General features: G+C 47.9%; 1 protein-coding gene across 1 annotated transcript in view; it reads left to right on the top strand.

The window, feature by feature from the left end:
* The first annotated feature begins 536 nt into the window (after positions 1-536).
* Positions 537-16,120, top strand: part of HS3ST2 (heparan sulfate-glucosamine 3-sulfotransferase 2) — a 101,730-nt gene continuing 86,146 nt past the window's right edge. Inside the window, exon 1 of the mRNA XM_025370731.1 lies at positions 537-1,454. Coding sequence (XP_025226516.1) covers positions 970-1,454 — 485 coding nt within the window. The 5' untranslated portion in view covers positions 537-969. The remainder of the gene's footprint in view (positions 1,455-16,120) is intronic.

Below are 16,120 nucleotides of genomic sequence, written 5' to 3'. Positions count from 1 at the left end.
GGCTGTGTGTGTCCATTTGGCGAGATGTCGAGAGGGGGGCAGTGTCCCTGTCGGTGTATCTGGGCCCAGGTCAGGGGACTTCTCCTCCCCGTGTGGGGGTGTGTCCGAGCTAGGGCGTGTGTGCTTCTGTGCCTGTGCGTGTGTGTGCGGGTCAGGGTGGTGGGACCGCGCATCAGGGCAGGGTGCCTGCGTCTGCGTCTGGGTCTGTCTGGTCTGGATGTCGACGCGATCTCGACCTGGGTTCGTGTCCCTCGGTGTCGAGAGGCCCGCGTGGTAGGGTTGTCCAGCCTTCCAGAGGAGTACTATGCCTTGACACCTTCGCTTCACCGCCCCAAAGCTGGCCTGGGGCTCTGTAGGGAGTGGCCTGCGTGAGGAGCGCCCGCGTCCTGTGTTTCTGGGAGGGGTAAGAGAGTGGGGGCGCAGGGGGCGGGCCAGGTCCCCGGGCGCGGCGCGGGCTCGGGGGACCCGCGCGGCTGACGTCAGGCGACTCCTTAAATAGAGCCGGCAGCGCGCTCCGCTCGGCATTTCCCGAAGATCCAGATCGCAGCCCGCTCCAGCGCCACCGTTCGGTCCACCCGCCAGCCCGCACAGCCGCGCCGCCACCGAGCGTTTCGTGCGCAGCGCTCCGAGGATCAGGAATGGGGCTTCGGGCGCTGGGCGCGCTCCGAACCCGGCGCACGTAAGAGCCAGGGAGCGCCCGAGCCGCCAGGCTGCCCGGAGCCCCATCGTCTAGGACCGGGAGATGCTGGAAATGCAACCGCCTGTTCCCCGAGGAGCAGCTGCTCCCGGGATCCCGGGGCACGGTGCGCACCCCGGCCAGCAGCGCCCGGAGAAGACGGCGCCCCCAACGCCCGATCCGCGCGACCGGGGCAGCGCCACGCGAGCCCTCTAGGCTACCGCAGGGCCACAGCAGCTCCGCCGCCGGTGCCCCCTCGGAAACCATGACCCCCGGCGCGGGCCCATGGAGCCATGGCCTATAGGGTCCTGGGCCGCGCGGGGCCACCTCAGCCGCGGAGGGCGCGCAGGCTGCTCTTCGCTTTCACGCTCTCGCTCTCCTGCACTTACCTGTGTTACAGCTTCCTGTGCTGCTGCGACGACCTGGGTCGGAGCCGCCTCCTGGGCGCGCCTCGCTGCCTCCGCGGCCCCAGCGCGGGCGGCCAGAAACTTCTCCAGAAGTCCCGCCCCTGTGATCCCTCCGGGCCGACGCCCAGCGAGCCCAGCGCTCCCAGCGCGGCCGCCGCCGCCGTGCCCGCCCCTCGCCTCTCGGGTTCCAACCACTCCGGCTCACCCAAGCTGGGTACCAAGCGACTGCCCCAAGCCCTCATTGTGGGCGTGAAGAAGGGGGGCACCCGGGCCGTGCTGGAGTTTATCCGCGTGCACCCGGACGTGCGGGCCTTGGGCACGGAGCCCCACTTCTTTGACAGAAACTACGGCCGCGGGCTGGATTGGTACAGGTAAGGACCAGGAGCTCAGCTCCGTGCGCCGGGTCTCTGGTCGCTTCCATCGGGAGACTCATCCGTCTCTTGTGTTTTCTTTTTCTTTTAACCCGACTCGTTGTATGGGTTCAGGCTGACACGTCGGGCCATGGGGGACTATAGCAGAATTTACCCAGAACTTCCCAGTGATAATCTAGATGGGCAGTTTCTGGAACTGCAGAGGGCGTTCCCTGTTGTCACCGGAGTCGTTGGAAAAGGATTATCTCCAGTCAAACCTAAGTGCCAGCTGGAGGGCTAACTCCCTCTGTGACCAGCCCTTAGGGTGCTCAAGGAAGGGACGGGCAAGGACCTGTGATGCCCGAACACGGCCCCATCCTGACCCTCTGTAGGTCTTTGCTGGTACCCAGCACCTGAAGGACCCGAAAAAGGGAAGGCAGTTCAGAGACTCCTTGCAGCAAGGCTCTGTTTGGGAAAGATCCCCAGAGTTCAGGTCAAATGACAGTGCATCCCCAGAGGTCTCCAGTAAGAAAGATGCCTTAGGGAGTCTCAATCTCAAACCCAGGTATTTGCTGCTGTACCGGGGCTGAGATCCCCAGTAGATCTGGCCCTGGGTAGGTGGTCTTGGAGTAGTGGAAAGAGCCCTGGATTCGAGTCTTGGGTCTGTCACTTACGCTTGAGCAAGTTTCTTAAACTCTATCAGCCTTTAGTTTCTCATCCATCCCAAGGGCAGGAAAACAGTTCTTGCCCTGTATACCTTCCAAGGCTTTTCTAAAGTGCCTTAAAGGGTGTAAAAAAGACACTTCACGTTAAGTGATACTTCTAAACCAGCAGCCAAAATGTGGAATTTGAAGGTGGGCATGTGGGTGAAGGCTGGTGAGGGTCCTAGGGGCAGCCAGTCATGCATAGACTGTCTATGCTTCCCATGCATGCCAGGAAGGAGAATTATCCCCACTGGGGGTGTCAAGGCACAGACCAAAGCTTCTGTAAGGTGGCAGCATCCACTCCTCAATGCCCATCTGCCTCCCCAGCCCTGTATGGTGCTGAAGTGTAGGATCGGCCCACATTTGGGGATGTAATGTCTGGGCTCCCTGTTAACACATAGGTCACAGAATTCTCACCATTCACCTGACCCTTTGAAGACTTTCTAGAAACATCTGCATAGTAATGACGTTGGGGAGGGGTAACATGGTAGCTGACACAGTAGCTGAGGCTAAATCTGCTATTTTTATCTACAGCTTTAGGCAGTAGAGGTCATATGCATATTGGACAAGGGACAACTTCATTAGAAAGAGGACCCCGCTGGACTTATAACAGAGGGCCCTGGATTTACCAAAAGTAGGGGACCACAGGCCTGATTTAGCACCTTTGCAGGTTAGCCCTGACCCACAATAGTTGTGGTTGTGGGGACAAGGAGTGGGTCATGCACCGTCCTTAGCAAGCCAACACAGAGTCTGTCCCCATTGCAGCCAAGCAGTGGCTAACTAGCCTGTGGGTGGCCCCAGCACCACTATGTCTGGTTAATAGGGTAGGGTGGCACAGAGTGGCAGATCTGGCTTCGTGCCAACGCCAATAGCCCGCTGTGCTTTCCAAGCTATGACTCATGGGCATCCCGTCTAGGTGCATGTGGACACTGTCTGAGCCAGACCCCGGGATGGGGGAGGCAAACACATTGAACAGCAGAGCCCGGAGTGGGTCAGCCACAACATTCGAATGCAGGCCAGCATTTCCTCGATGGAAGATCTGAAGATCATTATGAAACCTTTTGCCAATGTGAAGTGCCTTTTAAGTGCAAAACAGCAAAATTCTGAGCATCTGGCTTTCAGTGTGCCCTCCGATAAATACCTATACGCTGAACCCAGACTCTCCTCCCTCCCCTCTCTTCCTTCCACCACTAAACAGCATACCTCAGGCTTCCATCCCGGAGCCCTTGTCATTCAGGGATGGCTGCTTTTTATTTTTAACCTTGGCATGTGTGATTCTAAGCCAGCTTAGCTGTGAACCTTAGAGATGGGAGCCATGCCTTTTTTTTTTTTTTTTTTTTTTTTTTTTTTTTTTTTTTTTTTTTTTTAGCACATTTGGATTCTGCTAAAATTCTCAGCTGAGTCTTGGTAGGTTTTATTTAACATCAAGCATGCTGACAGCTCCGCTTCTCTCTCCTCTCCCCCTCTACCACCTTTCTCTACTTTATATTTCTAAAAGATTATCCTAGAGTTCTGATCGTAATTGCCCTCTCCCCATTGCTCAACCAGGAAAGCTGGGAAGCTCCAGTGTCAGGAAAGGGCTGTGTGGTTTGTGCTTCTTTCAGTTACAAATCCACACCCCTAGAGTCAAGTGTTTAGCTTGTGGATTGCCATTTCTGTGCAAGGTAATACTACCCCACTTGGATGCTGTTTCCATAACCTCCAGAACATCTTTCTGTATATAAAGAACATTTACGTACATTTCTCTTTATTATGGCCAAGTCATATGCATTAACTGCAGAAATCATGGGGATTTCTGGAATCCTTTAAAACCCACGTTCTCACTTTCTTCCTGAATTCCATGAGCTATGTACGGTGGGTGATAGGATATTCTCCTCTCTGTCCACTGCCTTGTCAGTTCACAACTTCCCATCATAAAGCCAGGGTTCACTGGGCAGACATGGCCAAAGAACCCTTGCGCCCATTGGAGTGGACTGTGCTTTCCAAAGGGGGTGTTGCAAAGTTGCAGGCAGTGTGGATCTTAGTACGATCTGCCCACATCAAAGCCCCTGGTGATAACTTCCTGGTCAGGAGGCTGAAATCCAGATAGTGGAAAAATCAAAAGCTTTACCCTTAACACAAAGAAGGGGCTTCTTTCTGTGGGTAAATGGAGATAAAGCTGAAGGCCAGGTGATGTAGCCAGAGAGACACCATCATTTGGAGAGACCAGGAGACAGAGTCTGCACCTTCTTGTCCTCAGCCTGATCCCCTTCTTGGGAACCAGTCCAGTTCAGGCCACCACCAAACCCAGCCTTCTGCAGTGGGTTCTTTCCAATTTACTGTCTTTCTGCAATGCCATCTCTGATGCTTACCTCAACTATGTATCTGGTCTGGGTTCTCCCCCACCCACATTTCCTCCCCGAGGTAAGAGCTGCAGGGTGGCCTCTCCTAGCTGCTTGGACAGGTGGGCAAAGCAACGAGGCTGACGAGGGAACCAGGACAGGACCCACTATTGGAAGACCAGAGGTAGTCACCTAGGTGCTGTATGATTTGAATGAAAGGTGATTCTCCCAAGTCTCAGCTTCCTCATCATAGAATGAGACCTGTAGTAACTATCCTAGAAACTTGTTGTGAAGAATAAATGCAAAACTGTACATGAAATTGCCCTGGAAAAGTCTATGATATATAAAGATAAGGCAGTAATGTTACACTGTTATTGCTGCTAATTACTACAACACTCCCGTTATCACTATTAGTTCTGTTAGTATTTAAAATATTAGTTTCTGACCCTGCTGCTGTTACTAAATCAGGCTGAAGAATTAATCAATTGCTATAAAGATAGTTCCATACTTTCCTCTTTATTCTTTCCCTTTCCTTCCCTTTCTCCTTCCTTCCCTCCCTCCCCACTTCCTTCCTTCCTTCCCTCCCTCCCTGTTCCCTTCTCCTTTTCCTCCCTCCCTCCCTCCCTTCCTTCCTTCCTTCCTTCCTTCCTTCCTTCCTTCCTTCCTTCCTNTCCCTCCCTCCCTTCCTTCCTTCCTTCCTTCCTTCCTTCCTTCCTTCCTTCCTTCCTTCCTTCCTTCCTTCTTTGTTCCCTCCCTCTCCCCCTCCTTTCCTTCCTCTCTTCCTTCCTTCCTTCCTCCATTCCTTTTCTCTTTCCTTCCCTCCTTCCATGTTAACAGGAGGTCAGTTCACATATCTGGGCGTCAGTTTGCTCACCTATGAAACGGGAATGATGCCTGAAGTGCTTTGCAACCTTATAAAAATCAAGTAAGACTACGTGAAAATGCTTTTCCAAATCTAAGGTTATCTTTAGGATGCCCTCCATTCTAAGAAAGTTTGGATGTGAAATAGACTCTTCAGGGTCATCTTTTATAAAGAGATATAAGCTTTGCTGTGTGTAGTAGTTTTTAGAGTCATAGGGAAAGCTGAGTTATGTCTGAAGTGTTCTCAGTTTTGCTAGTGTTTTGGTATGGCAGGGGAATGTGTGTGGAGGAAGTGTATCTTTTCTAAACGCATTGAAATGCCAACAAGAGCAAGTTAATATGTGATAATTGACTCTGTGTTCTGGTGTCCAAATTTTGATAGATGAGCCTATTCTATAAATTTCAGACTTCACTTCACAACTCTGGTTATTTATTTGTTCAGCATCGATGATGTTCTTGGGATGGCGCAAAGCAAAGAAGACAGAATATTTGCCCCAGAGGCAACAGTCTAAGTAAGAAAGAGAATAAAAATCACAGAATAAGATCTCCAGTTCATTTTAATCAAGAAATCATATTCTAATTGCAAAACCCAATTCTCTGGAAATGCAAAACCTTAGAAAAAAATAAAATCAAAGGCAGAAAGTAAGGGGCCTCCTGCATGAAGTAGTTAATGCAGACAGTTTTATCATCTTTTAACAAATTGATCAACACATGAAACAGATTGATCTGTGCTCACTAGGTGTGCACACAGATGAATGTGTGTGCACACCCACACACATGCACCTGCATGCACAATTGCAGCATCTATGCAGACTTAGGCCTTTATACAGAAATTCCCTGTCTTGGTCCAGGCGAACATCATACACTATGATTAAATGAAACCATTGAGTCTATAACCACCCCCCCTCCATTTGTCTTGCAGCACTCTGTCAGCCTTGTAGCATGCTGGAGATATAATATTTAGTGCCAGCAAATGTACAGTTCTTGTCAGGCACGGAGGAACATTCAGAACAGGCAAGGAGAACTGTCATTGCTCAAGGAAGTTTTTTGAAGAGGTGGTTTCCCTTCCCCTTGGAGCTGAGGACTGGCAAGAGGTTGCAGTGAAGAACAGGCTTACCCCAAAGCCTTGGTCTATTAGTCCATTTTCACACTGCTAACAAAGACATACCCAAGACTGTGTACTTTATAAAGAAAAAGAGGTTTAATGGACTCACAGTTCCATGTGGTTGAGGAGGCCTCACAATCATGGCAGAAGGTGGAAGTCATGTCTTACATGGCATCAGGCAAGGGAGAAATGAGAGCCAAGCAAAAGGGGAAACCCCGTAAAAAATCATCAGATTTCATCAGACTTATTCACCATCATGAGAACAGTATGGGGGAAACCACCATGATTCAATTATCTCCCTCCCACAACATGTGGGAATTATGGGAGCTATAATTCAAGATGAGGCCGGGCGCGGTGGCTCAAGCCTGTAATCCCAGCACTTTGGGAGGCTGAGACGGGCGGATCACAAGGTCAGGAGATCGAGACCATCCTGGCTAACACGGTGAAACCCCGTCTCTACTAAAAAATACAAAAAACTAGCCGGGCGAGGTGGCGGGCGCCTGTGGTCCCAGCTACTCCGGAGGCTGAGGCAGGAGAATGGTGTAAACCCGGGAGGCGGAGCTTGCAGTGAGCTGAGATCCGGCCACTGCACTCCAGCCTGGGCGACAGAGCCAGACTCAGTCTCAAAAAAAAAAAAAAAAAAAAAAAAAAATTCAAGATGAGATTTGGGTGGGGACACAGCCAAACCCTATCACTTGGTACAGGAGAATTTTAGGTGGAGAAGATGCTCACAGCCCCAGTACTTTCCAGCTACACACATTGTTAAGGCTGTTTTGGATGTGAACATGTGAAAATACCACTGAGAGATTCTGAGAAGCATCTTTAACATCTCTGAAATTAGCATGTATCTTATGATTGATGGTGTCTTAGATTGAGATACAGGATGATTCCATACTGATTCCCGAAATGCCCTCTGCCTGGGAGACCTGGCTTCCCCAGCTTAACCTGGACTTTCTGGATCTTCCAAAGAGCCAGTGACTAGACCCTGCTTCATCTCTGTAGCCAGCAGGGCTCTCTTCTGATTGGTCCAGGAGCTGAATTCATTTTGTATTTTTGAATGTTACCCATGCCATCTCCCTGAAAGCAACTATCCTGAAATTAGGGAAGGTGTGGGGCTAGTGCTCACAGGAGATAAGATGCGATGGTGGTCATGTCCTTCATGGCCTGCTGTACAGAGGCACTTGCTGTACCTTACACATATCTGGGACACATCCAAAGGGCCCTAACGGATTTGAAGCAGAGTCAATGCCCAACAGGTGCTATTACTTGCATTTATGCTTTGGTAATGCTTTGGTAATGTTCTGTGTATCTGGTGTGCAGGGCTGTAGAATAACTTCCCTCTCTTTGGTTAGACCTCTATGAATCATTCCTGAATGACTGAGTGACAGGGTGGGTGGGGAGGGGGTGGGAGTACACAGTTCCCTATTGATCAGATCCTCTGGAGGACTTGAGGAGAGGTCATCTCTACCTGTGAGGGCTCAGGGCAGGTGATGGGGGGGTGGGGCTTTGGGGGGTAGTGAGTCAGCCTTAAGGGAACTCATAAGTCACGCAGGCAACCTAAACCTGTGGGACTCACTGTCTCCACTGGAGCTAACTCCGGTGCGGGTTAATCCATTCATTTGTCAAATGCTTTCCATTGGCCAGGCTCAGTGCCAGGCTGCTGTAGGCCGGCTCAGCTGCCACTTTGTTCTCCTAATGGGCTGCATGGCTGGGCTGAAGCACTGTGAAGTTCACAAGCGGTTTGACAAGGTGGGTAAAAGCCACCCAGGAGGGGAAATGACCTTGTGCTTCTGAGGTAATTGCTGCCTGTCAAGCTACACTGCTGGGCTGTTGGTTCAATGCTATGCTCCCAGTGGCTTTCTCAGTGGGATAAGGGAACTGGGTGAAGACAGGGGACAGGGGAGTTATTATTAAGTATGCTTTTCCAGGGTACATGAGACAGAGGTTTGGGCTTGGGTGATCTGGAGCCCGAGCATCACATGGATTTCCTGGGCATGGGTCCATTGGGTGTCTTCCTAAGCTTTCAAATCAGAGGAGCTGACAATGGCTCCACCTCAGTGCCCATGGCCACCAGCCACCATGAACACTCCCCACGTGAGAAAGCCAGAAGTGTCTGCTCTATCTGGGTGGAGGCTCAAGGACCTCTCACGCTGCTTTCCAAATGGTGGCATAGTTATTTGGGAGGGAGAATTTTTTCAGATTTCAGACATTCTTGTGCCACCTTCATGACATTTGCCAAAGCACAGCACGACCTCTACTATTATTTTCTTAATTTTTTTTTTGAGACTCAAGCAGTGGCACAATCAAGGCTCGCTGCAGCCTCAATCTCCCAGGCTCAAATGATCCTCCCACCTCAGCCTCCCAAGTAGCTAGGACTACAGGCGTGCACCAACACACCTGGTTACTTTTTAAAATCCTTTGTTAGAGACAGGGTCTAGTTTTGTTGCCCAGGCTGGTCTCAAACTCCAGGGCTCAAGCAATCCTCCTGCCTCGACCTCCCAGAGTGCTGGGATTACAGGTGTCAGCCATCTTGTCTGACCTTCTTAATTTTTTTGCTTAAGATAACCCATTTAAAAATTATAATTTATCACAAAGAACACATTTTCCCCTTCAGTTTATATATTTTAAAATAGACAAGATATTCGACTGGGTGTGGTGGCTCACGCCTGTAATCCCAGCACTTTGGGAGGCCGAGGTGGATGGATTACCTGAGGTCAGGAGCTCGAGACCAGCCTGGCCAACATGGTGAAACCCCATCTCTACTAAAAATACAAAAATTAGCCGGGCGTGGTGGCATGTGCCTGTAGTCCCAGCTACTTGGGAGGCTGAGGAAGGAGAATTGCTTGAACCTGGGAGGCAGAGGTTGCAGTGAGCCAAGATAGTGCCACTGTACCCCAGCCTGGGCAGCAGAGCAAGACTCTGTCTCAGAAAAAAAAAATTTTTTTTGTATTGTGCAATTCAAAAGTGACAAAGGGTATTCAGAGAAAATGAATCCCTTTCTTTTCACCTCATCTTTCAACCAAGAAGTTCCTCTTCCCAGAAGCAACCATAGGTACCTGTTTTTGTGTATCTTTCTAAAGATATGCTATGGATTTGCAAATCTAACACATACTGTGCAAGTATAGTTAAAATAAATATTGTTTAAAAGCAACTTTATTTTAAAGCCACCCTAAATGGAAAACCAGCAACACTTGCCATAATTAGAAAGTGATGATAAAAATAAGTTAGATTGAAAACAAAACAGTGATTGAATTTTTGCTCTCTAGTGTGGCTGGAAAGTTCCAAGCCTACAGTGTTTTCCATCTTTGCTTTAAAAAGGATACTAGGGGACGCTGCTAAGAGCAGTTAAAGAAATACCAATATCAATATGAGACATTTCTCCTTGATGTAATCAGAAGGCATGAAGGTGAAGAGGAAGAGATAATACATCTCACTGTGTGATGTGGTGGTATTTAGTAGGTCTGTGTAGTACCTAAAATTACCAAGATGAAGCACACAACTGACGTTTTGGGAAATATTACTGGAATTTGCTGAAAACTCAGCTTAAGTAAATCCAATGATGGGCTGGGTGTGGTGGTAATGCCAGCACTTTTGGAGGCCGAGGCTGGGTAATCGCTTCAGCGCAGGAGTTGGAGACCAGCCTGGGCAATATAGGGAGACCTCGTCTCTAAAAAAAACCAAAAAACAAAAAATTAGCCAGGCATGGTGGCATGCACCTGTAGTCCCAGTTACTTGAGAGGCTGACATGGGAGGATCACTTGAGCCCAGGAGTTTGAGGCTGCAATGAACTATAATTGCACCACTGCACTCCAGCTTGGGTGACAGAGCGAGACTCCTTCTCAAAAAAAAACAAAAAACAAAAAAACAAAAAACAAAAAAAACCATGACATGAAGCGTACACACAGGGCAGGGTAGGATGTCAATTTTGCTTTCTCAGGCAGTTTAATTTCACTGGATCAAGAGCGGAAGACAATGCAACTTCTTTGTGTGCTTTTAACTGTGTAAAAGAAGACCCACTGCAGAAAATGGTCCCTGGAATTTCCCTTATATTGTTAACAGAGGCAATGTAGAGGGTGTCTATGAAGACAGGGCTTCCCAAACTTGCCTTTAATAGGGCAGATGGTCAATTAAGGAGAGATGGCTTTCTGCCCGCTCAGGGTGCCCCCTAGCCTCAGTGCTTGCTGCTGGGTGAAAGAACCCCAGATCAACCCTGAGGCTGATGGAGAGATGAGTGGGCACTGAAGGAAGGCCTCATGGTGGCACAAGGGCTTTTTCGGAAGCAATACAAAGACAGATCTTATTGGAGAGAGAGAGAGAAGCCGAGATTCCAAGCATGAACTCAAAATGGAGATAAAGTTGCAGAAACTACTATGGAAGGCAGTTTCAGCACAGCTATGAAAAATTCGAACTCTGAGATGAGAAGGAATGTGTTGGAATCTCAGCTCCACCACATGCAAGGTGCGTGTGTGCCAACCAGTGGCTTCTCGGTCTCAGTTCCTCCGTCTGCACACTGGGACTAATCATATTGACTGCCACATAGGGTTGCTGTGAGGATTCAATGAACAATTACACGTAAAAGTGCTTGAAACATCTGTGGCACACGGGAGGTATTAAAAGCCTGTTAGTTGTCATTGTTGGCCATTGATTTCTTCATCATACCTTTATTGAGCAGCATGCTGAGGACACAGAGATGAATATAACACAGAGCCTCTGGGCTCTTCACTGTTTGGTGAGGCTACTAGATGTCCATGGAAAGTTTGCACACAAGTCAGATGAGAATAGGTACCATACTAGAGATACACAGAGAGCTATGGTAAGTAGCGTGGAAAGGAGGGAAAATTCATTTAGGGGAATTTGGGAAAGCTTCCTGGAGGAGTTCCACATGAATTTATTGGCCACCTGCTATGTGCCAGGTAATGTGCTAAGCCCTGGAGAAATGAAGATGGGAAAGAATTAATCTCTCCCTTAAAGAGATAAAGATGCAGAGAAATTCAGTAGTCAGACTTACTGAGAGAGAGAGAAAGCTCCCAGCATTTGTGGGGTCATAGAGGAGGGGCCCCCAACCAGGGTGAACAAAAGAGGCTTTCAAGAGAGCTGGTGCCTATGTTTTGGGGTGTTTGCATCTGCTGTTCCTCTACAGGGATCATTCTTCCCCCAGAACATCTCAGGTCTGGCTACTTCTCATCATGCAGGTCCCAGCTCCAATGTTACCTCCTCAAAGAGACCATTCTCAGCCACCTAGTCTAGGCTGGCTCACCTCCTGTCCACTCTCTATCTTTCCTCACCATCTTGCTTTATTTACTTCTTTCTTCTCACTGCCATCTGAAATTATTGTGTTCTTTTTCTCTTTTACTTACTGTTTCCCCACTAGCCTGAAAACTCCCCCTAGAGACCAGGAACCTTGTCTGTCTTATTCATGGCCATATTCCTGAAGCTCAGAATGGTGCCTGGCACACAGTGAGTGCTCAATTAATATGCATTAAGTGAATACTCTTAGCTATGAGGGATGATTAGGAATTGATGAGTCTGTTCTGGAGCTTTAAACTGGTTCACCCCTTTGTTAAGCTTGCCACACCTGCTTCTGAAAGAATGTGGAATGTGGATGCTGGTGACTCAGTCATCAATAGGTATTTATTGAGCACCTACTGTGTGCCAGCCACATAGTCACTGGAGAGAGAGGAATGAAAAAAACATACAACAATTTCTGCCTTCATGCTGCTTACTTTCCACGGGGTAAGAAGGAGATAGTTAATAAATAAGTCAGTCAAACATATCTATGTCAGATGGTGGTAAGTGCCATGGAGAAAATACGGGGAGGAGGAGAGAGAGTAGTTGGTCTGGGGAGGGTATTGGAATTTTAAACAGAGTGGGTAGGGAAGGCCTAGCAAAGAAGGCAACATTTGAGCGACAATCTGAAGGAGGTGAGGAGGGAAAACATGCCGTGATCTGGGAGAAGTACGTTCTAGCAGAGGAAGCACACACGCAAAGGCCCTGAGGACAGAGGGTGGCTGGCATGATTGAGAAAAACCCAGGGGCCAGTGCGTCCAGGTTGGAGTGCCCAAGAAGTGCACCAGGGATGGGAAAAAAACTTGGAGAGGTAACAGGGGCCAGATGGTGCAGGACCTTGTAGTGCAGGTCTTTGCAAGGTCTTTGGTGCAGGTCTTTGCAAGAATTTTGCCTTCTACTCTGAGCAAATGCGGGACTATTGGGTAGTGTTGAGTGAAGGCATTATATGATCTGACTTACATTTTACAAGGATTTCTTTGGCTGCTATGCAAGGGAGTAAGGATGGAAGGAGGAAAACTGGTTAGGGGGCTGTTGCAAAAGTGGTTGCAGAGCAGTAGTGGTGAAGAGAGATGGGAGAGGGGACAGATGCTTGATACACCTTGAAGGGACAGTGGCAGGATTTGCTGATGATTGCATGCGGCAAAGTGTGGGAGAGAGGACTCAAGAAAGACGGCATTTGTGATAATGATGGTAGCAGTGTTGCTGCTGAGGATGACGATGATAGCATTTTTTTTTTTTTTTTTTTGAGACAAGGTCTTGCTCTTTTGCCCATGCTGGAGTGCAGTGGCACAGTCATGACTCACGACAGCCTTGACCCTCCAGGCTCAAGCGATCCTCCCACTTCAGCCTCCCTAGTATGAAACTACAGGCATGAGGCACCATGCCCGGCTAATTTTTGTATTTTTTAGGGACAAGCTGTCACCATGTTGCCCAGTCTGGTCTCCAATTCCTGGGCTCAAACAATCCTCCTGCCTTGGCTTCCCTAAGTGCTAGCCCAAGTTCCTATTAAGGACTTGCTATCTTTCAGGCTCTTCCTTACAAGTGACAGGCTGGAGTCTGAACCAAATATACTTCCCAATACAGCCCCTCGCTTGACTGGTCCTGTCTATCTATAGATGTCCCTAAACTAACCAAAGAAAAGAACATTATGTTCTACTGTAGCTTGGAGTCTCCACTCCCAATGAGGAATCTGCCATCTCCCATAGGTAGGAGATAGCAGACTCCTCATTTCTAGAGATCTTTGAGGCCCTTTTTATAAATACAGAGTTCTTAGGTAACCTCTTGAGATCTGTTAAAGGTTAAATTAGCCCTTCTTCAACCCAGAAAAGGCACGTGTCACCCAATGGGAGCCACCCTGTTTCTCATTCTTGTTCCAGCCTCATCAACATGCATGGGGAGGTGGCTGCTGTGGTGACACTGCCAGATTTAGGGGGCTTGTGCGTGTGGCTTCCCTTAAGCAGAATTGAACATGATAACACCTTCCTGCAAGATGGTCAGAATCTGAATCTCTCCGACTTTCCCAAAGCTGCTGAAGCATGGGGAAATGTTCTCTGCCTTGGCAGCCTCTTTGCAGTGAGTTTCTGCTTTGATGGTTTTAATGAAGACATGAAATCATCGAACAGCTTTCATTTTGCTCAGGCAAGATGGCTTAAAGTGGAGGTAGCATTTCCTAGGATCAATCCCCATTTTCAGAAGTGGTTGGTTAAACTCTCTGAAGTTTATGGCCACTTCTAGCTGAAACACTGTGGGATCTGAATTATTAATTCCGTGAAAAATGAGTTAAGTCATTGCAAAGCTCTGTGGTGGTGCAGTCCCTACTTTAGGCCCCCTTCCTGTATTTTCTCTAACACAAACTTATCCATTAACAAGAAATTCTTGGATAACTTGGCCAAATGTTTGTCTGTCACTCATTTCATGGAGAGGGAAAGAACTTGACTTAATTCAATTGTTCTTTCCTGCCTAGGATGAAGAAGAGAAATAACCAGAAGTGACTCTGGGAAGTACTCATGTCAGAGCCACTTATAGGTTCTCAAATTTGGTCATCATTCAAATGGCAATTGTGCAAGCAAAGTAGTCTCTAAAACATGAACCTCTGAGCACCTCCTTCTGTCCAGGTGGCTGGTGCCAAGGGAGGTATGTAGAAGGATGGGGAAGCTCTGAGCTGTTCTGAATATGTCGTTGTCAGCTGGGGACAGTGGCCAAGCTGCAGAGAGCTCCTATCCCATGGAGAAGCAGGTGGAAGTAGTGATGGCATCACAAACTCAACATCCTTAGGGATTCTGTGGGCACATAAATGAATGAATGAAGTTGGCTGTGGGTTATGAAGAATAGGTGGGGACTTGTCCCATTTATACAAATCTTGTTTAAATAGGGTATTTGGTCCCATTTAGATAGGGTATTGATTATCCCATTTAGAGAGGACAAGAAGTAGTCAGTCCTAAATGATATTTTTGATATCTCTGCATGGCCAGATCTCCCAGTTATGGCTTTTTATTTTTTTAAAGAAAAACTTGAATATAGCATTTTAAAGAAAGTGAACTCTCAATTTATAATCACATCTGACTGATTCATAACTGTTATAGAACACTTGTGGGTCAAACAGGACATGTCTGTGGGCTGGATGTGACCTACAATCTGCCCTCTTATGATTCTAGGAAGGTGGGTCTTAGAAATAGGTACTGGTGGCTTCTAATCCTGCTTCTGCCATGGCTGTGGGGCAAGTTGCTTCATCTTTCCAAGTTTTGGCTTCTCCTATATAAGATGAGGATATGATGAAGTGTTCCTGCCTTTTAGGTTGTTGTAGTGATTCAATGTGATAAGAAAGTGTTTGATTTTATTATTCCTATCTTGGGTCCTGCTTCCCTGATTGTGTTTGAAGGAGGTGTAATAATCACTAAGCTGATGGCTGTGCTTGGAAGACAAGAGGACCTTGGTCAATATGAGGGGAGCTGAGGTCTTAATAACCGGGCCAATACAGAGGAGAAGAATCTCAAGCCAAGATGACCCATACTTGAGGAAATCCGTTTGGTTATAGAACTAGGCCCCAGCCAGCCAGCCAGCAATCTCCACCTCTCTTTATTGTCATTCATGTACATGCCCACAGACTCCCTGTAGGATGTTGAGTTTGTGATGCTTCTCTGTGGGATAGAAGCTCTCTGCAACTTGGTCACTGCCTCCAGCTCCCAATGACACATTCAGAACACTAAACGAAGAGCCTATACACTTCTCTTGGCATCAGCCACCTGAATTGGGTAGAGGTGCTCACAGGTTCTTGTTTTAGAGATCAGCTTGCTTGCACAGAAGGTGAGTACCTCTCTCATTCTATTGGTGTAGATGAAGTCTAACCTGGAGCACGTGGTCTTGCTAACAGGAGGAGGCGAAGAGATGAGTAGGAGTGCACCATAAAGATCAGCTGGGAAGAATTTCTATTCACCCTTGATCAATACTTTGCATCCACAGAATGACAGAGGAACATTGGGATGGTGGGACAGAGAGGGATGGAGAATGAATACCTGCCAAGGTGGCCTCAGAGATGATACAATTCCCTTTAAAGTCAAGCAAAGCTTTGATACAAATGGAGGTTTGTTGGGATTGGTTCTCAGTTCAGTATTGAGAGTCTGGATGCATGAACCCTTGGTGGAAGAGCTGGGAGACCATCCAAACTTTGCCTTGCTTCTGGGGCAACCTGTCTACAAACCTCCCCAATCATGGGTCATCAATGTCCTTTACAACATCTAACACATTGCCTCCCATCCTTCAGTCACTTGTGTGCCATCTTCATGATTTGTTTTTTGGACATATGTACAAATAGTTCCATTTACTTTACATCATATTGAGGTCCACTCATAACTTTTACTCAAATACATTTACTTAAAATTGAAACTTTATATCACCATCCTAAATGAGGCT

This window comes from Theropithecus gelada, chromosome 20 (assembly GCF_003255815.1).
Source record: "Theropithecus gelada isolate Dixy chromosome 20, Tgel_1.0, whole genome shotgun sequence".
Lineage (NCBI taxonomy): Eukaryota > Metazoa > Chordata > Mammalia > Primates > Cercopithecidae > Theropithecus > Theropithecus gelada.
The sequence above is the reverse complement of the archived record's forward strand: the minus strand, read 5'-3'. Positions and strand labels throughout refer to the sequence as shown.